The sequence below is a fragment of the Staurois parvus genome, unplaced genomic scaffold (genome assembly GCF_062004578.1).
Source record: "Staurois parvus isolate SC_StPar_1 unplaced genomic scaffold, SC_StPar_1.0 ptg000472l, whole genome shotgun sequence".
In the NCBI taxonomy this organism is placed as follows: domain Eukaryota; kingdom Metazoa; phylum Chordata; class Amphibia; order Anura; family Ranidae; genus Staurois; species Staurois parvus.
Genome location: NW_028318268.1, coordinates 167,025 through 188,204, shown reverse-complemented (window position 1 = coordinate 188,204; position 21,180 = coordinate 167,025). Strand labels below are relative to the sequence as shown.

Here is a 21,180-nt window from a genome sequence, read left to right as displayed (position 1 = left end):
TGGAATAGACACGGTGTGCCATCCGACATTGTCCTGGAATAGACACGGTGTGCCATCCGACATTGTTCTGGAATAGACACGGGGTGCCATCCGACATTGTTCTGGAATAGACAAATTGTGCCATCCGACATTGTTCTGGAATAGACAAATTGTGCCATCCGACATTGTTCTGGAATAGACAAATTGTGCCATCCGACATTGTTCTGGAATAGACAGGGTGTGCCATCTGACATTGTTCTGGAATAGACACGGTGTGCCATCCGACATTGTTCTGGAATAGACACGGTGTGCCATCCGACATTGTTCTGGAATAGACACGGTGTGCCATCCGACATTGTCCTGGAATAGACACGGGGTGCCATCCGACATTGTCCTAGCATAGATACGGGACGGGGTGCCATCCAACATTGTCGTGGAATAGACACGGGGTGCCATCCGACATTGTCGTGGAATAGACACGAGGTGCCATCCGACATTGTCGTGGAATAGACACAGGGTGCCATCCGACATTGTCGTGGAATAGACACGGTGTGCCATCCGACATTGTTCTGGAATAGACACGGTGTGCCATCCGACATTGTCCTGGAATAGACACGGGGTGCCATCCAACATTGTTCTGGAATAGACAGGGTGTGCCATCTGACATTGTTCTGGAATAGACACGGTGTGCCATCCGACATTGTTCTGGAATAGACACGGTGTGCCATCCGACATTGTTCTGGAATAGACACGGGGTGCCATCCGACATTGTCCTAGCATAGATACGGGACGGTGTGCCATCCGACATTGTCGTGGAATAGACACGGGGTGCCATCCGACATTGTCGTGGAATAGACACGGGGTGCCATCCGACATTGTCGTGGAATAGACACGGGGTGCCATCCGACATTGTGGTGGAATAGACACGGGGTGCCATCCGACATTGTGGTGGAATAGACACGGGGTGCCATCCGACATTGTGGTGGAATAGACACGGGGTGCCATCCGACATTGTGGTGGAATAGACACGGGGTGCCATCCGACATTGTGGTGGAATAGACACGGGGTGCCATCCGACATTGTGGTGGAATAGACACGGGGTGCCATCCGACATTGTGGTGGAATAGACACGGGGTGCCATCCGACATTGTCGTGGAATAGACACGGGGTGCCATCCGACATTGTCGTGGAATAGACACGGGGTGCCATCCGACATTGTCGTGGAATAGACACGGGGTGCCATCCGACATTGTCGTGGAATAGACACGGGGTGCCATCCGACATTGTGGTGGAATAGACACGGGGTGCCATCCGACATTGTCGTGGAATAGACACGGGGTGCCATCCGACATTGTCGTGGAATAGACACGGGGTGCCATCCGACATTGTCGTGGAATAGACACGGGGTGCCATCCGACATTGTCGTGGAATAGACACGGGGTGCCATCCGACATTGTCGTGGAATAGACACGGGGTGCCATCCGACATTGTCGTGGAATAGACACGGGGTGCCATCCGACATTGTCGTGGAATAGACACGGGGTGCCATCCGACATTGTCGTGGAATAGACACGGGGTGCCATCCGACATTGTCGTGGAATAGACACGGGGTGCCATCCGACATTGTCGTGGAATAGACACGGGGTGCCATTTCACTTTGTCCTAGAATAGACACGAGGTGCCATTTCACTTTGTCCTAAAATAGACACGGGGTGCCATTTCACTTTGTCCTAAAATAGACACGGGGTGCCATCTGACAATATATAAAATGTATATTGACGGGTCACTAATGCAAATTTTTACATAATTTGAGTTGTATGCAAATGTTTGCATCATGAACTTTTTAACTTCTGCATTATATGATTCTGTTTTGTCTCAGAATTGTTCTTGTCATAGTCTGATTGGGCTTTTCGTAATCATAATTTTCCTAGTGTCCTTCCAAATTACCAAGTTTGGCAGTCTTAATGCCTGCAGCTGTCATTGTACTGCTGCAGGATTCCATCATAGAGCTCTCGCAGGGCTCAGGCTGCTACTTGGCTGAGAAATTTCAGTATTTCAATTGACATGTTTTATTTGATTTATGAAAAACAGCCATTGGCAATTTGTAGTACCCTGTTTGTATGGGCAATTTGATAGATCAAGATATAAAAGTAAACAGGGAAATAACAGCTGCTATAATTTCACATTTAAAGCCAAACTGCAAGAGAAGGAAAAGATGTGTACTGCAACTTTATAAGTATGACGCATTGGTAGCTGATGCTAGTTCACTGTATACAGCAACATTGCTGGTTCTCCAGACTATTAAAAGAAGAACTTCTCTAAAGTCTACCGAGGTTGGAGAAAAATATGGAAACGCTACTTGATTTGCAGTTGTGAAAGTGACAACGTGTTTTGCGTTGAAAGCAGAAGTGTCATAACATGCTTTTGCTTCCGCTGTGTGATGAGACTAGTAGCCAATGGGTGGGAAGCCTGACTTTTGTCATTCACTGTGTGTGCTGCTAGTATTAGAGTCATGTCAAACCTTACTGAGCTTCAAAGAGGGCAAATTGTTGGTGCCTGCTTAGCTGGTGCCTCTGTGACTGAAGGCATATACAGTTTCCAGGAAAATGCCATCTGATAAGAATAAGCGCGTTCGACAAGTGTGGAGGGAATCCAATAAGCAAAACATTCACGGGCGAGCTGCAATTGCCAAACCACTAGTAACCGATATTAAAGCGGAGTTCCAGTGAAAATAAAAAAAAATAAGTCCGCAGCTACAAAAACAGCTTGCGGCTTCACAGCCGGGTGCTCACTGCGCATACGCTTTGTGACTGGTCCCATAGTCACAGGTTCCAGAAGACTACGGGAAGGGAGGGGGGAGGACAACTTCCACTTCCGATCGCCTAGGCCGAAATTGACAGGTACCCACTGCTCCCCAAAAGTGCCAATCCTTAGCATGGGACCAGTCCTTGAAGCAGAACTGCCCCTTTTGAGTGGAGCTCCGCTTTAATGCTCAGAAGAGGAGAGAGTGGTGCAACACCCATAAATCGTGGACTATGGATCAATGGAAGACTGCAATATGGTTAAATGATGCTCCTATTCACACAGCTGGTGTTGTCAAATCATGGTTGAATTCTCATATCTTCCCCAGGTGCTGCAGGTGCCGGACCTCAATATCATAGAGCCACTATGGTTACTTTTGGAGAACAAGGCTTGAACTAGTTTTCCCTCCCCCGGCATCTCTGCGAGAACTGTTCTTTGCATAAAGAGTGGTGTCAGATTCCATTATTCACCATCCAAGACTCATATTTATCAATTCCCAGGAGAACTCAGGCCACCTTGGATGCCAAATGTGGTCCAGCACTCTATTCAATAATGATTGTGTTGTTTTACCTAGTGTTTCTATAATTTTGTCCAAAAAAAGCACAACCCATCTTGACTACTGTGATGCATCGAACTGCCTCCCCAATATATTGCAAGATGAATTTTACGTCCTGTGTGTGTCCACTTTTTAACAAAGCATGTTACAGCTCCAAAAAAAAGCCCTGTCTACTAATAGGCAATAGATTTGTTTTTTGTGTTTCTATATTTACAGTAAGATAAAGTAGATGAAGTGAGGGCAAACACTATATTTTTAGGTGGGTTAAGTCCTTGATTGTGAAAATAGCTGGTAACCTATTTCAAGGTACAAGTGATATGACCGTTTTGGTGACGGCTGATTTAATGTGCACTGACGCTAATGCTGGCCGAAGACAGTAGAGTGTGGTTGGATGTTCTGGTATGATCTTACTGCCTTCTGGCATCTGTGTCAGCTGTTGTGTTCTTATACAGGAATAGCCACCTTGAACTAGATTTCATGATTAGGCCTATGGAGAAAGGAGGAGTAAGTTGCATTGTAGATGTCCCCACCGACACTGGATTATCAGGACGTAAAACAACAGTATTTACATAAGCATTTCTAACTTGTCTAATCGTACTTTTCAAGCCATTTCACATGGCAGTGACTTCTTGTGTCTTATATACATTAGATTATCACCCAATCAAACCATTTTCAGTGACTGTCTTCTTATGTCTGTAAGCTTCTTTGTGATGGTTCAACCACTAATTTTCATACAGGAAGAAGAATTGATACACTATCATAATTACACATTTTATCTGCTCGTATATTAAAAAGAATGCAATTTTATCCTAGTAAGTTAGAATGCTTAAAGCCGTTTTTTCCTTTAATTCTGTAAGTCAGGCGAGACATGTCCATATAGAAAAACCATTACATACAGAGAAAACTGTAACAGGTGAGTGGGAGGAAAGGGGGAAGGTTTCAGGAGAAAAAAAAGGAGGATAGGTTAGTGCTCCTAGGACAGTACCCCCTGCCCTGACCCAAAAGTGTGGCCAAGAAAGGGCAGTGCATGGTCTATAGGGGTAGTTAAAGAGTACTATCTGGGTCACTAGTGCGATGGGAGCATTAAATTATTATTATTATACAGTATATAGCGCCAACAGTTTCCTCAGCGCTGTATGTTACAATGGGAGACAGTACACAAGATAGTACAGTAACAATACAATTCGATACACGAGGGGTTTGAGGGCCCTGCTTCTTGGAGCTTACAATCTAGGAGGGAGGGGATGGTACAGGAGGAAATAGCTGTGGGGGATGGAGTGGTAGGAAGAGTGGAGGAGATTGGTAATTAGCTGAGGGCGGGGTAGGCTTCCCTGAAGAGATGGGTTTTCAGGGTGCACCTAAAGGAGAGGAGAGTAGGTGATAGTCTGAAGGATTGGGGTAGGGAGTTCCAGAGGGTGGGGGAAGCCCTGGAGAAGTCCTGGAGATGGGCATGGGAGGAGGAGACCAGGGAACTAGAGAGAAGGAGGTCTTGTGAGGAGCGGAGAGTACGTTTTGGGTGGTATTTGGAGACAAGATCGGTGATGTAGTTTGGGGCAGTATTATCAACAGCTTTGTACGTCAATGTTGGCATTTTGAATATTATCCGTTGGGCAATCGGAAGCCAGTGGAGGGATTGGCAGAGGGGGGTGGCGGATACGGGGCGGTTAGTAAGGTGATTATGATCATGAAGTCTGAACAGCTGGATCCATCAAAGCTTGGTCATTTCTGATCCAAGACCACACCAATGGACTGTTTCCAGGCTTACAAACGACAGATCTAATCTGCTGTAGCACATTGAGCTGCACAACACTTTTGGTAAAAAGTTTTGTTTCAGAATCTTGCTGCTTTCACTGCATATTTATACCATTTGTGCAAGAACTGCCTCTGAACAGATCTAACTCTGCTATAGCACGTCGAGCTGCATGGCAATTTTGGTGAGAAGGAGTTTTGGCTGAGATCTGGCTGCTTTCACTGGGTATCTGTGCCAGAACTGCCTGGAAAATGCCAAGTAGCTTAGAGTGTGGTAGCAGCTTTGGGCCTGTCTGATCTCTTCTGTATACAAGTGATCAGCAAATGCTCCAAGTGCAAAGACACAATGAGCCCACACTGGAAGGTCTGTGATGGGGGGTTTTCATATTACAAATAGGTGTAACACTTCTTTAAAGTAAACCTATCAATATATAAATGGGGGCTGCCATTGCTGACCTTCTTCTGAGCATGCCACGTTCTTAGCTGTTATGCTGACACATAGCTTCATTACATCCAGAGTCATTAAGGTGGAAAAGGTATAAAGGTCAGAAGTCCATATCTGCATTCTTGTTGCAGTTCAGTGTCACAAAGGATTGAAGTACACGGGTCAGCATGCCAGCAAACAATGGCTGCCTACATGTTTTTCCTATGACCGGCTTCTTTTTTTAAGCTTTTTTAGAAGAGTTTTATTTCAAGAATACATTTAAACACAAGATGAACACTGTGCAACATGCAAAGACAAGACTTGGGTTCCTATACATAGAACTGTATAGTATTTTCAAACAAGCCTTAGGATTATCTGCTTAAAGTAAAAGATTCAGTCTGAAAATTGTGCAGCACCTTGTAGAGAATAGCTAGTTAAAATGAATAAACGAAACCAGTTCTCAAATCTTCATGCAGACTAAGATAACTGAAACTGTCATTCGTAGGGGTGAGGCCCTTAACCACTTCCAGTCCGGACACTTTTACCCCCTTCCTGACCAGGGCAATTTTCAGCTTTCAGCGCCATCACACTTTGAATGACAATTGCGTGGTTATGCAATACTGTACCCATATGAATTTTTTACCATTTTTTTGAGACAGATAAAGCTTTATTTTGGTGGTATTTATTCACCGCTGAGATTTTTATTTTTTTTACTATGTAAATGAAAAAGTCCAAAAAATTTTTTTTAATAAAATTTTGCAAATAAATAATATTTCATCATAAATCTTGGTCAAAATTTATTCCGTTATTTTTTTAGTAAAAAAAAAAATCCAAACTAGTTTATAACCAAAAATTATAATTTTAAAAAATTTTTTTTTTACATTTTTATTTTATTTTTTTATATTTTTTTTTATTTATTTTTTTACATACGGTCACCCTAGCAGTACAGTGTCACCATGGTGACACTGTACTACTTGTGGGGGGTGATGAAGATTTTTTTTTTTTTTTTTTTATACACTGATTGCTTTTACACCCATATAGGATGTAAAAGCAATAATTTCTCTTTCTCTCTGTCTGCATTCTTGCAGTCATTGAGAAGTACTGAGTGAGCTGTGATTGGTCACAGCTTGTCACATGGTACAAGGCTGTTGTGAATAGCCTTGTACCAGGTGACCTCTGTGATCATTCACAGATTTCACACGTAGTAAGCAATGATGTCACAAGTGACATCTTGCTTACTACTTTGCATGTGATCACTGATTGGCCAATCAGTGATCACATGATTGGGACCTCGTACAGAGGTCCCGTCCGACGATCGGTGTTTCACTGTGTCCGGAGGACACAGCGGGCACCGGATCGCGGTGCTGCGCGCTCCCAGGGAGCGCGCACAGCTAGAAAAGGCGGGTGCCGTTTATGAACGACAACCCGTCCCTGGAGTGCCACCGCCCTGCCGTTTATAAACAGCAGGCGGATGGCAAGTGGTTAAAGATCAGGAAATGTTGATACTGGTGAACAAAATCAAAACAGAGCGCACTCGCTTCGTTCATTAACGTAGTAAACCAAGAATTTTTTATAAAGCATGTAAATGCATACTCACAAACCAAAGGGGGATGAAAACGGACAAGAAGAGTCCATAATGACAGTCCAAAATAGCGATAGACCCTTGGGTTTAGTGACGTAAGCTAACGTGTTTTGGGAGACTAACTCCCTTCATCAGAGCTCTTCTCGGTTTACTACATTAATGCATGAAGAGAGAGTGCCCTGTTTTGCTTTTGTTCATCATAATAGCTAGTGAGAAGGGAGTCTCTAAGGAGGAAAATATTAGGGAAGGATGGGGTTGGAGAGGGATGTTGAACTATTGTGGGCCCATGATCAAGTTGAAATTATATAGTCCATAGGGAGTCATTGAAATCTCTTAGAAAATGATGAAAGATGCACAAAGTCCAAATCCCTTTTTTTAATTTGTGACCTATGGCCACCAGCTTTTCGATGACCAGGTAAAATACTGACCAGGCTCTGAAAATAAATAAGCACAAATCGATCTGATCCGTGGTACAGTCAGTGACATTTTCCTTTTTGAGGTATCCCTTGCAAAAATAAATTTGATAAAGTAGTGAATGGTTAAAATTCTTTGTTTGGAAGAGATCTCTCCAAAGGAAAGGAATTTCTACCTAAGCGTGTTGTCTCTCATGTTGAATCCCAATGGCAATGGTCAAATGGAGAGGATGAAGATTCACAACAGGGTCACAGACAGCAAAGACCTGATAGAGTTTCTATCTCCTTTATCCAGCACAACAAGATTCACTTTACCTAGTGAAATTGTGTTTCCACATCAATCAGGTTATTCTCTTATTCTGCTGATAGAATGTATACTCCAGAAGAGCTGTAACTGTCAATTATTTTCATTATTTTGGGCAGCACAGTGGCTTAGTGGTTAGCAGGTCTGCCTTGCAGTAAATGGGTCATGGGTTCGATTCCCAACCATGGCGCCTCCTGCATGGAGTCTGCATGTTCTCCCTGTGCTTGCGTGGGTTTCCTCCGGGTACTCCGGTTTCCACCCACACTCCAAAGACATGCTGGTAGGTTAATTGGATCCTATCTAAATTGGCCCTAGTATGTGTATGTATGAATATGTTAGAGACCTTAGATTGTACACCCCTTGAGGGTTAGGGACTGATGTGAACGTACAATATATATATGTAAAGTGCTGCATAAATGGACGGCGCTATAGAAGTACCTAAATAAATAAATAAATGTGATAAATCCTTATCAGATCTTTTAGTAAGCACTGCAAAATTAACGCGAACAATAAGGTGTTCCCTACATGCGTATTTTTAGTCCATATAAGTGAATTTCAGGTTATTTATGAACAAGTCCGTAAAGGCGCTTCTTTTTTTTGCATTTAAAAATATAACAAAGTCAGATTGTATTTAGTGAGCATAAAAAAATTACCTCTCCAGAGGCTCCAGAGAAAACATTCTGAAATACATTTGTTAGTACAAAGGGTTATAAGGTTTCAGACAGCTAGACAGCATACAATTACCTAGTAACAAACAAAGACAGTCATTCTCATGTCTAACTTCATACCGGCTAACAAAAGGATGTTATTTTCATTGGGATAGAAATATGACTGCTTGAAAAAATGGTGTGAGTTGAAAAGTTTGGTTTAACACTTTGATGCTGGTTTTATTGTCCAGCAAAACAAAAAGTTTTAAAGTAGATCTGTGGTTGGGCCATAAAGTAAAAGTTATTAGAGTGTATTTTGTTGCATTAAAATATATTGTTGGGCGGCACAGTGGCTTAGTGGTTAGCAGGTCTGCCTTGCAGTAAATGGGTCATGGGTTCAATTCCCGACTATGGCGCCTCCTGCATGGAGTTTGCATGTTCTCCCTGTGCTTGCGTGGGTTTCCTCCGGGTGCTCTGGTTTGATCCCACACTCCAAAGTGGATCCTGTCTAAATTGTCCCTAATATGTGTATGTATGAATGTAAGTTAGGGACCTTAGATTGTGCACCCCTTGAGGGTTAGGGAGTGATGTGAATGTTCAATATATATGTGTAAAGTGCTGCGTAAATTGACAGCGCTATATAAGTACCTGAAATAAATAAATATTGTGAAATATAAAAATAAATTCCATAAAGTAGAAGTTCACCTTTTTAAAAAAAAATGAAACGCCATACACCCCTCTTACATCCCCAGTCCCCACTATATTTTGTGGGTGATGAGTCTTCAGTACCTAAGCAGTGGGTGCAGCAGTCTGGGGATTTGAAATCTTGGCTCTTTCCCTTATTTCTGTAGGGATTCCAGATCAGAGCAATTCTGATTGGTCAGAGTGGTACGTGAGTGCTTTGCCCATTCGGAATCGCTCTGATTTGTCTCTGCATCTCAGTACAGTAGGGGAAGAGGAGCAAGGATTTCAGATTCCTGGAACACTACACTGGCTGCTTGGGCACCGACGGCTCATCACGCACAATAGTAAGTACAGTGAGGCCCGGGGGGCAGAGGGTATAGCGTGAAAAGATAAACTAACCCGCTGTTAATGCAACAAATCTATATTTTTAAAGTGAACATATGAGTTATTACCAGGAGCACATGATCATGTAGACACAATGGGGGTGATTAATGAAAGCAGATAGGCTCCTCACTTTGCAAGGGAGTTTTTCTTTAGTTTATTGAATGAGGCACTGCTGACTTCCTTCATCCAATCATGTGCAAGCAAAAATGGTGTTTTTTTTTTTCTTGCACATGATTGGGTATTCTTTGCAAAGTAAATTTTCACCACATTCACTAAGCTGAGGGAAAATTTCCTTGCAAAGTGAACAGCGTATTTGCCTTTAGTAAATCAACCCCAGCATGTTATATGTGTCTCACTGGCAAAGCACTGTATCCTCCTTGATTTGCTGCACTCATCTGGTTGCCACGGCTCTGGAATCTGCTCTTGCTCTACTGTAGTCCACCAGCCAAATAACGGGCCACACACTGAAGATGTTCAATTCCAGCCCAGGTTTATTGTAATTACAGAACACTACTTATTCCCACCCAAAGGCATGTCTCCAACATGTTTCCCCATGATTAAACCCTGCTGTGAATGACATATGTTGGGGGCATGGCTTTGGGTGGGAGTGAGCAGTGTGCTGTCATTGCAGTAAACTTGGGCTGGAGTTGAATGTCTTTGGTGTGCAGCCTGTTATTTGGACTGTGTAGGGAGATAATAAAACTGTTTACTATTTTTTTTTTCTTGTTGAAGGCTTCAGTTCATGATTGAAAATTGACAGTTAAAGTGATTGTAAGGCTGAAGGTTTTTTACCTTTTTGCATGAAGGAAAAAACCACCTGTGTGCAGCAGCTTCCCCAGCCCCCCCCTCCCATACTTACCTGACCCTCATTGCGATACAGCAATGTGAATGACAGCCTTGGCTGTCCCGGGTCTCTGCCTTCTCATTGGCTGAGGCAGCCAATGGCTACAGCTACTGTCAATCACAGCCAGTTAGCCAATGAGGAGAGGGGGGTGGGGCCAAGCCACTGCTCCTTGTGTAAATGGACATGGAGCAGCGGGTGCCCCCCATAGCAAGCTGCTGTGGGGGCACCCGACAGACAGGAGGAGCCAGAAGAGCCGGCAGGGGACCCAAGAAGAGGAGGATCCAGGCTGCTTTGTGCACAACCACTACACACAGCAGGTAAGTATAGACATGTTTGTTATTTTACAAAAAAAGAAAAAATAAACCTTTAGAATAGCTTTAAATTGATTGTGAAACTATGTGAGCCCATGATCAAGTAATTTTATACCGGTAATATGATTTGCATCACAGGTTGGATCAAAACATTTGATAAATATTACTATGACCAGACGCAGCATATCCTGAACAATATGGTGGTCAAACTGCAAGAGGATCCACGTCGAAGATTCATCTGGTCTGAGATTTCCTTCTTTTCAAAGTGGTGGGATAACATCAATTCCCAGAAGAGGGCAGCAGTGCGAAGGTAGGGTTCTTGCCATAAATTTTGGTCTATATCCAGCGTTGACATGTGTGTAGACCCTGTATCTGACCTTGTGTCATAGGAAGCCAAAGTACTGTAGCCTTGTCCTCCGTTCTTGGTCATGATGTTAGCTATACTGTATTTAAAGTAGACCGCTTTTTAAATTTCTGGATTGAACTGGATTTAATCCCCTTCATGGTCTTTCCTATTCTATGAGACCCAGGCAAAGAGATCTCCCTTCTTCCCAGCTGTGTCCGTCCTTTCAGGACCAAGCAGCTTATGTCCTCCACAAAAGTTAATTTGCCCTATGTTGCTATGGATAAGCCACTAGAGGAAATGAGATGTGGAAGTATTGCAAGCATACTTTAACATTTCTGGGTGTCATTTGTTTTTTCCCTTCTACTCAGAAGGAATATTGAGAATCCGCTTCTGCAAGCTTCCAGTGGCCACGGGTAGTTTGGCCCTGAGTAGAGAAGAAGCTAGTAGGTAGGAGGCGCTCTCCCCAATAGGTTCAAACTGAACAGCATAGAACCTGAACCGCTGAACCTAATAGCGGCACTTGTTGAATGCATTGGTTGGGACCATTCAAAAGACAAAGCATTCCAGATACTGGGCTTCATGGAAGATCTACAGTTCTTTATAAGATATATATGTAGGTGTTGTGTAGACCCCATCTAAAGTTGTTATTTAGATCTTCTGGTATAAGTGAATGCAGGTTGGTTGAATGGCCCAATAACTTCTTATAGCTCCCAGGGGACTGCAGTGATGGCGTCTCCCAGTGGGATTGTGGACTTGTATTCCTGCTGATGCAGTAGAAAGATTCTGTCTTCTGAATGCATTTTTGTATTGTAAAAGAGGAATGAGTCTCAAGGCAGGTAGAAGAAGCTGGGAGCTTAGGAGCAGGGATCATACTGAAGAGGTTTCCAAGAGTGGTTGGTGACCTAACAAATATATTGGGGGGGGGGGTGTTTTTGTTTAAGAAGTTACAGTTTGACTAGTATTCTTGTCTTTTTTAAAGCTTAAATTATATTTATTTTATACTTTTCCTATTATGATTTATTTGTTGGCACTTGACAAGTTTCGTTGATCTGTGAGTTTTCTCTCCAAAGGTTAGTTGCTAATGGCCAACTGGAGATGACAACTGGTGGCTGGGTGATGCCTGATGAAGCCAATACTCATTACTTTTCTGTAATCGACCAGATGATAGAAGGCCACCAGTGGCTGAAGAAAAACATTGGTATGGAAACCAATTTGTTTGGGTTAGAGGGCTGCAATGTTTTTACAGTTACTTATGAACAATGAAACCTATTAATCAAAAAAATGTAGCTTAATAATGTAATTTGCGTTTAATTGGATCCTTCCTTTCTCTTGAAAGGTGTTAACCCAAGGTCAGGATGGGCGGTGGATCCTTTTGGGCACAGCTCCACCATGCCATACCTTTTAAAACGCTCCAATATATCCAGCATGCTGATTCAGAGAGTGCATTACTCCATCAAGAAGCATTTTGCAGCCACTCGAAGTCTGGAGTTTATGTGGAGGCAGACGTGGGGTATGGAAACATCAAGAGGTTTTTGGCACTTCTCCTGAACGTGTGGGTTTAAAGGTTTCTGCTGAAGTTATCAATTGTGCTTCCAGCCAGTCTGTCGTCAAGTGTACATCTGCAGCCTCCTTTATGGCAGTTGCTTTTTTCTTTAAGTTACTGTTTGTAAAAATCAGATAATTGGGGGAGCCCGCATTAAAGTTCAGCTGCTTCAATAATGTGCTGATCTCGGTATTCCCTTCTTTGCCTTTCTTCTTTGTGTGGCTTCATCACCTTTTTATTTCTGATGTTAAAATAATTGTGTTGCATTAATTAAAGGATTAATAATTATGAGCCAGATACAGAATAATTAATGTCCACTTATGAAATATCTATGTGCTGATGTTGCATACCTTTGATGCATCAAGGTGTAAATCTTCTCTAGTGATTGCTTTTTTTCATACACTTATGCATGTCTGCATTTGCTCGTGTCTGCGCACCCAATTGGGAGATGGATGATCATGCACAGAAAAGTGCACGTGACGTACATTTTTACTTTGTTGGCTGTTACTAACAGCCTTGGGTTCAGTGAAAGGCCTGGGAGGCAAATACGTCTAGCTCGTGAGGTCTGTCAGTTTCTCAGACACTCTGAAAGAAATTACAGCACAAATCCATATAAATATTCCCTTTTTAAATACCCCTATCAATCAGAGACATTTGTTGGAATTTTTGATAAATAGCCTTAATCAATGACCAGTTCAAGAAATCAAGCTTCAAGCCATTTATAAAAAACAAACAAAATTGAGAATATGGAGGTCAGACAGGATGAATTGAGATTGGGTGCTATGGGGGTTTACAAACAACACAAACATTTTTTAATGTTGCTTTTATGTATTTCCTGTCTCATTTGATCATGTCCTATCACAGCGACAGGAAATTGGCAGAATCTGGTGCAACTCTATATAGAAATCAATCTGCTTCCAGGTTTTATTGCCGAAGCTTAATTGAACAAGCGGAAGTTAGAAGCTGATTGATTTACCAGATTTCATAAATCTCCCTCCATGTGTCTGCAAATGTTTATCCAAAACAGCAAAATTGCATTGCCATTTTGTGAACCACATTCCCTACCCTAAAGTAAAATCTGGTAGTGTGTGGACTGCAGTGCAAATCTTGTGCGAGTTTGTATAATGTTACACATTGAGATGAATGTATACCCTTAAGATTTGTGTTCTGTAAATCCTCATGCTGCCTTCCTTTCAAGGGGCCAGTGGTAACAGCAGGGTCCTCTTCAACAAACACTGCAGGCACTATTGCTTTTTCTATAGTGAAAGGCAGCGCGTAGCTTAGAAATTGCTTCACTGAGCACTTGCATGTATTGAGCTGTTTAGCTCAATCTACTCTTTGAGCCCCAGACAAGGCAGTGCTCAGCAAACACAAGAAAACATGCCGGCTGCCACCCTTTAAGTCAATCTATGGGGGGCCTTCTAGTTTGAGTTTCACCTTTATATTGTATAAATATTCTACACTGCTATTAGATGGGGTGACATAAACATATGTATTTGGTTGTTAAAAACCTAAATTGTTTCCTTTTTATGGTATCATTTTCAGATCCAGATTCCAGCACTGACATCTTCTGCCACATGATGCCTTTTTATAGCTATGATGTCCCTCACACATGCGGCCCTGACCCCAAGATCTGCTGCCAGTTTGATTTCAGGCGCTTGCCTGGAGGTAGAATCAATTGTCCATGGAAAACACCACCTAGAGCAATCACAGAGTCTAATGTGGCTGAACGGTAGGTAAATAATATGGAATCTATAGTTTGCCTGTAATTTTGTAGCTGCATTTTGGACTTTATTTAAAGCAGGCCTTCAAAAGGGAGTTTGTTCCCTTCCAAACTCCAACCCAATCCCCCTTCCCCACAGTCAGAAAATGATTTCTTTTTCTGTTTACTTTTTATCCTTTTTTGTTTGTTTGTTTTTTTCCTTGGGTACAATCCCTACCACAATTCTCGTCTAGGAGAGAATAACATGTCCCTGGTCATGTAGCCTCCTGGGATACCATTACACATGTTCCAAGAGGCTGCAGGACCACGTATACAGAGCAGCCAGAGGGCAGGGCCAGCGCATGTCATCGAGGGCTGGCTACCTGAACCAGAAGGAGGCAGCCAGTTAAGAGGACCAAGATGGCAGCATCTGAACAGTGGATTGCAGAGGAACAATACTGGCCCCACTGGGTAGGCGAGTATGTGTTTTGAAGCAAACCCGACTGTGATGAACACTGTGCCCGACCCCTTCCCTTCTAACCAACTCATGACAAAGGACCGGCTGCACCCTGCATAAAGATTTTCCAGCTCGCGGGACCACAATCTAGGTGCCGCAGTCTGAGAGCGATTGTCACTGGGTTAAGTTAACTAAGCAATTAACCCTTTAAACTCCAAACTGCCACCAGATAACTTTGGGCCTATCAACCGTCTTTACACAAATTGTCACCACAGACAGGAATATTCCGAGATTTATAATATACATAAGACCTCTTCAAGAGACAGGGATTCCTTAGTTTGCATTAAAAGCCTTAGAGACATTTTCAATACTTTTTTCAAAATAGGGTTTAATACTGAAAATGTCAAAATGGTGCAAATAAAATATTTCAGAAACAATGGTGTTACAAGAAAATAAAGAGTGCCCATTCACATATATGTGGATTGGATGCAGTTTGAACCGCATCCGATCCGCATAACATGTGAAAAAACATTGCTTCCTATGGTGCCTGTTCACATATGTCCAGTTCACTGGCAGTGCGGATTCAGTATGGGTTTTGAAAAGATTTCTGAGCAGTGCAGTCCGGTTCAGGTGCTATTGACTTCTATGGGAACCATTTCTAAACCTCATATGTGTGAACAAGATAAGATCCTGAGCTAATCCTGTCCTGAACCTGATGTAAACGTGACATGAACCTGTGAATAACTACTGTATCAGCTGTGAAACCTGATCTTCAATCTGCACTGCACATGTGTGAATCTGCTCTTAAGCAACAGAGAATTAAAAAGGAGTTGAAAATGGAGAATACTTGAAAAGTTCTTGGTTTTTAGAGTCCAATTGTCCAAGCAAAAATGTTGCAGTGGCTCTCTCAAGTCCGGTAAGGTGTTCTTTGGTTGATGTTATACGAGAGCTATCAAATCTGCTTGCGATCTCCTTTTTTTTTTCTGACATCAAGGAAGGCATTGACAGAAACCATCTGACCAATCCGGTTTAAGGGGTGGGTGCTGGGAGGTCATCACGTTTATGACCAAGTCCCATATACAGTTTCTTCTCAGTATTCATATTTCTGAATATCATTTACAGCCTGTTACCATGCATATTGTCCAGCATGAAATTCACTTGAAAATCAATATAAATATGGCAGGTCTCGGATATCCATTTCTCACAGAAGGGTTGTGGAGACCCAATTTAATCTGGTACCTCCTAGCATAGGGATGTTTGGGTTCACAATGCTAACCAATAACTGATGAAGGTGAATATGAATTTATTGTGGCTATATTATCTTAATTTCAGAAGGTATGAAACATGCTGAAGTTTTAGAATCTTGGCTGATAAGCCGTCTATTAGAAATCCGTATTCCACTAAGGTATTTATGACCCAACCGTTTTATTAGGGTTTTCAGCCTAGAGTGGGGGATTGGGCTAATGGGTATGAGAGGCCAGTATCTGCCCTGTTCTGGTAAGGCTGTGGCATTCGTTAACAGTTGTGGATTGCTCCAGAGGCTTCCTGGAGGGATGAAGAGAAGGGAATCACTGCTGCTATTCACCAAATTGTGCTACAAACTGCCATGGCTAAATCTGAACAACATGGTGTCCTTGCCATTCCACACAGTATGTGAGGGCTCAGTGCACGTTACCATTACACTAACAGGTAAAGGGGGGGGGCATAGCGGGGGTGAGTGAAGTTCCTCTTTTAAAAGTGTAACTCAAACCAAAATATTTGTGTTTAAAGAGTTAGATCCTATACTGTTGCTGGCTGGGTCTCACTTGGGAAGATTTTGCCTCACTTCTTGGCTTGGTTACTACTGTTACTGTGTTAGGAAGTGGGCAAGTATTTTCCAAATGGCATCACGATTAGCAATAAAATTCCTGCATTGATTCGAACCCATCTCCACTCTATTACAAACTTTTTTGTGTTGCTGTATGTGTCCTAGCGGATATCATGTCTCGTGATCATCGCAGCGACAGGAGATTGGCAGACAGCATTAACACTTCCCTATCCAAGGTAGAATGTATTCAGCTTTATTAAAGTGGTTCTAAAGCCTTAAGGTTTTTTTTTTTAAGGTGTCCAGAATCCTCCCTCCAGCCCCCACTTATACTTACCTGAGCCTGATCTTGATCCAGTGCTGTGCTTGATAGCAGTGGCTCTCTGCCCTCTTTCTCTTCACATGGCAGATTGATAGTAGTAGAAGCCATTGGCTACCTCTGCTGTCAATCAAATCATGTGGCGGGGAGTGGGGCATGGCCCCTCTCTGTGTCTGTCGACACAAGCAGCATGGCTCGGGATCAAACCTGCAGGTGCGCCATGATAGGCTTCCTGTGCTGGCACTCCAAGTGGAGGAGCAGAAAGGACCGGGCGGTGGGTGATTCGAGAAGAGGAGGTTTGGGCCTGCTCTGTGCAATACTATTGCACAAAACAGGTGAGTGTAACATGTTTATTATAAAATAAAAAGAAAATAAGGTTTACAATCACTTTACTATTTTACAATTGCTCATAGAACATGGAGATTGGGTTTCTGACATTTTTATGGTAAGAGGATTTCTGATCATTTGCTAACAGTTTATGGAAATAGTACTATATTAAATTTGAAATGAATGGGTGTCGTCAGCACCACATCTCTATATAGCAATACAAAAAAAAACTCCCAACATAAAGAGAAAAACTACCAACATTCAGCGCTGCACTAGTTGCTTGTTACAATCAAGGGATGATCTTAAGAAATCAGGTTGAATGGTGTAATGGTGACTTATTTTATTGTATTTTAACATACACTGTTGAATAAATTCAGCTACACCATTGGCTGCTTGGTGCCTCTTTCCCTCCTTCCCCTTCTGAAAAAAACTCCTTACCACCTTCCTTAGTTTTATTGGTTTTAAAGATTTTCAATCTAAAAAAATATATATGTAAATTTAACAAGTGGTTCTGTGTTTATTCCTGAGCTTGACAGCACCTATACCATACTTAGTAATATTTAGTGATCTATTTCTATAAACTATTAATGTTTTATTCTAGTTTTCTCTGATGGACTTAGTGTTAGTGTTTGTTGGAAGGCTTCATCATAGTCAATTGTAAAATTATCCTTATGCTGAAAAAAAGACAGAGCTCTCCACTCAATCTTTTAACTAGAAAATCTAGATCAGCAGTTTGGGCAGTAAGGTGTTTTGTTCAACTTTCAGCTCTAAAACTGACCATAGGCTAATTGAAATTTAGTAGATTCAGCAGGGACAGGATGAATTTTTATCCATGTATGGCTCTCCCTGTTTGATAGAAGTCGCTCGTTTGATCAACTTGTGTTGATGGGACATGCTGGAAAACTTTTTTCGATCACCAGCTGCAGCCACCGAGAGTACTGGCAGCCACCGAGAGTACTGGCAGCCACTGAGAGTACTGGCAGCCACTGAGACTACCGGCTGGGGAATTTGTGTGGTTGGAGGAATCTATTAGTTTACCCGTCTATGGCCAGCCTTAGAGAGGATTTAATAAACAAATGATATAGGTTACTTTGTTGTTTTATTACAGTTCTTGGAAGTATTAAATGTTATACTGCAAAGTCTTTGTAGCAGCAATGAATGAAGAATTGTTTTTGCATGTTAATATTTTTTGCTATACTTTTGTTTTTTGTTTTTTTCCCAGAGCAAACCTCTTATTGGATCAGTACAGGAAAAAGTCCAAGCTGTATCGCAGCAAGGTGGTCCTTGTCCCCTTAGGAGATGACTTCCGTTATGATAAAATTCAGGAATGGGATGCTCAGTTCCTAAACTACCAAAAGCTTTTTGATTACATGAACTCCCATCCAGAACTCCATGTTAAAGTAAGAAAGTTGCTTCTACAGATTTGGTCACTGCTGATGTAAATCATGCAAGGTGATAGTAAAGTATGCCTCTTACTGAATAAACCGTAATGACCTGGAAAGCAAAAAAGTGAAGGTAAATAGTAAAGCTGCAGGGATTTAACCTACCTCTGATAAAGTGTGCCCTGTGTCTGGATGGCTGCTGCAGAGTGTAGAAACCTTCCCCCACTTCTGTGAATGGAAGAGGCATGCAGAAGGGGCAGGTGAGCAGCGCAGCTCTTTCGCCCTCATATTAATCAGCCAGACATGGAACATACTTTATTAGAGATAAGTAATGTCTCTAGTGCTGCATAGCGAAAAAAAAAAAAAAGGGTCACAAATGGATACAATTGTGTTTTGCCAGTACTATTGTAATAAAATATTGCTGCATTATCCCCCTGTAGGAAGATCTGCAATGGATAGCTTTATATTGACTGAAGCTGGCCATACATTAAAAAAGAGAAGTATGGGCTTTACAAAAAAAAACACATTATACTCACCTAGATGGGTGCAGCATCGGATCGATTCTTCATCTGTTCCCCACTGACTCTGCACTGAACTGAGCAATCAGGGGTCTCTGATCGTTCAGTTCTTTCTTCTACTCTGAGCAGAGAATGGTGACTATCAGTCACCGGCTCTCTGCTCTGTCTCCCCCAGTGCTCACTTGAGCACTTGGCCGTGGAGGGGGCAGGATCAGCTGGCTCAGGCTCACAGTGACTCGCTAAGAGGCTGAGCCAGTTGCCGGCCCAGATTTCTGGGCAGATCCCAACCATATGTTCGTGATCTTTTCAAGCCTGGACCGGCTCTGTGACGTCTGCCAAAAACAGCTTACAGGAATGCAGAACAAACTGCACTCCTGTGATCCATAGAAGTACAGCCATAAAAGCTTTGGCTATACTTTTCCTTTAATGTGGGTGTACTTCATGGATCTTAAGATAGAGCCCAAAATGGCATCCAACCGGGAGTGCGTCACCGGAACTGACGTACGTTTGAATTGTATTGTATTGTACCTATTGAAGTCAGGTTAGGTGACAGCAGCTTCTTGTTAGTGTTTTTCCCCATTTAAGCGCAGGAGGATATTACTTTTTTCAATGTCTCTCCTGTGTTTTTTCTTTTTTTCACTTTTTTTCAGCCTGCTGGCTGAGCAAAAAAAAAAAAAACTACCCGTCTATGGTCAGCTTTGGTCTTTAATTGTGTATAGCTAGCCTTAGATTCAACACTCCCTGCAATTCTTCTCTATTGCTAGCAGGATCAAAATCGAATTTTTCGTCAAACCGCTCCGTGTACAACTGAAATGCATATATTTAAATAGATTTGTAAGTCTGTTCAGCTACTCTTGTAATTTACACACCTCTTCCACTCTGCATAGCCAGTTAAATGGCCCAGTTATTTCTCGGTTCAGCTTTGCAGGTTCCTGTATCACTTGCCTGCTCCTGGGACAATAAATCAGCGGGGTGATAATAGTGGTTTATTGTCCAGTCACAAGTGACAGTAAAATTAGAAAATTGGGTTTTGTCACCTGCTCGGCTGGCTGTGTAATGTAGCAAAGGACTGTGAATCACTGGACAGGCCGAAGAAAATGATGAATTCATTGGTGGGTAATACAGTTTATATACATCTTTATCAACTTTATACCTAGATGTTTGACATTTAAATAAAGCTACAAAAGGAGCTAAAAGCTAACCTAGCAAAAGGAAACCAGTAAAAGCTAAACATTTATTGACCGTGTAATCTGGCTCCTTCTATTTATAGAATATTGATATATATATATTTTATTTAGGTCTGGAAGTAAGAACAGCCAACTGTAGTCTCTGCTATGGCAGAACAAACCCGAGCCAACAGGCCCAATAAATAATTGCGTGTTTTTTCACTTTTGTTGTTATTTCAGCTTTGCTTGCGCAACCCCTTAATCCATATCACCACATCACAATCATAAAGATTCACAACAACATAGCAGAGATAATACTGAAATGTTATATCCCATAACCCCAAAGGAAAGTGTTATTCTGTCTTGTAATATGTGTATGTGAGAATGGAGTTACTAAAGTTGGCCATACACCTTTTGAAATTCAGTCGGTTCCTGATGAAACTAAAAAAATAATTGGCTTAGTGGGAGGGCCTGTCGGCCCCCTCCAGCCCAACAGCCTTAAGTTGAAACATCTAAGAAGCCGGGTGTAAGATTTGTCAGCAGAACAGCGGTTGCATCCAGTCAGATGCAGGCATTGTTCAGGTATTCTGAAAGCCGCTGGCAGTGGTCTTCAGAATACATTAGTCTGGCAGGGGAATTTTGCCTATCTGTGCTGTATAGCATGGATAGATGAATTGGTTAGGCTGTGTTTGTTTAGCCTGCAAAGACCTAATGTATGGCCAGCTTTCAGTCAGCCATACATTGTACAATTTTCTTTAGAATTACCATCAACTATGTAATGCAAGGGCCTATCTGATTGCATACAAATTGAAAGTGTTTTAGGATTGACCTCATATTATATGGTTTTGGTAAATCTGAAGGAAAAGTGTACAAGGAAATTGTATCGTGTATGGCCAGTCTTAGTGATCCCCATAGTCTTTTAAATAAAATGCTTTCA

The 21,180-nt window shown here is 42.2% G+C and overlaps 1 protein-coding gene across 2 annotated transcripts in view; it reads left to right on the top strand.

Moving 5' to 3' along the window:
• MAN2A2 (mannosidase alpha class 2A member 2) overlaps window positions 1–21,180 on the top strand; it is a 175,132-nt gene that overhangs the window by 79,935 nt on the left and 74,017 nt on the right. For both annotated transcript variants that reach the window (XM_089689376.1, XM_089689377.1), the window contains 5 exons: window positions 10,818–10,989; window positions 12,096–12,223; window positions 12,362–12,535; window positions 14,114–14,300; window positions 18,400–18,577. In XM_089689376.1, coding sequence (XP_089545502.1) covers window positions 10,818–10,989; window positions 12,096–12,223; window positions 12,362–12,535; window positions 14,114–14,300; window positions 18,400–18,577 — 839 coding nt within the window. The remainder of the gene's footprint in view (window positions 1–10,817; window positions 10,990–12,095; window positions 12,224–12,361; window positions 12,536–14,113; window positions 14,301–18,399; window positions 18,578–21,180) is intronic.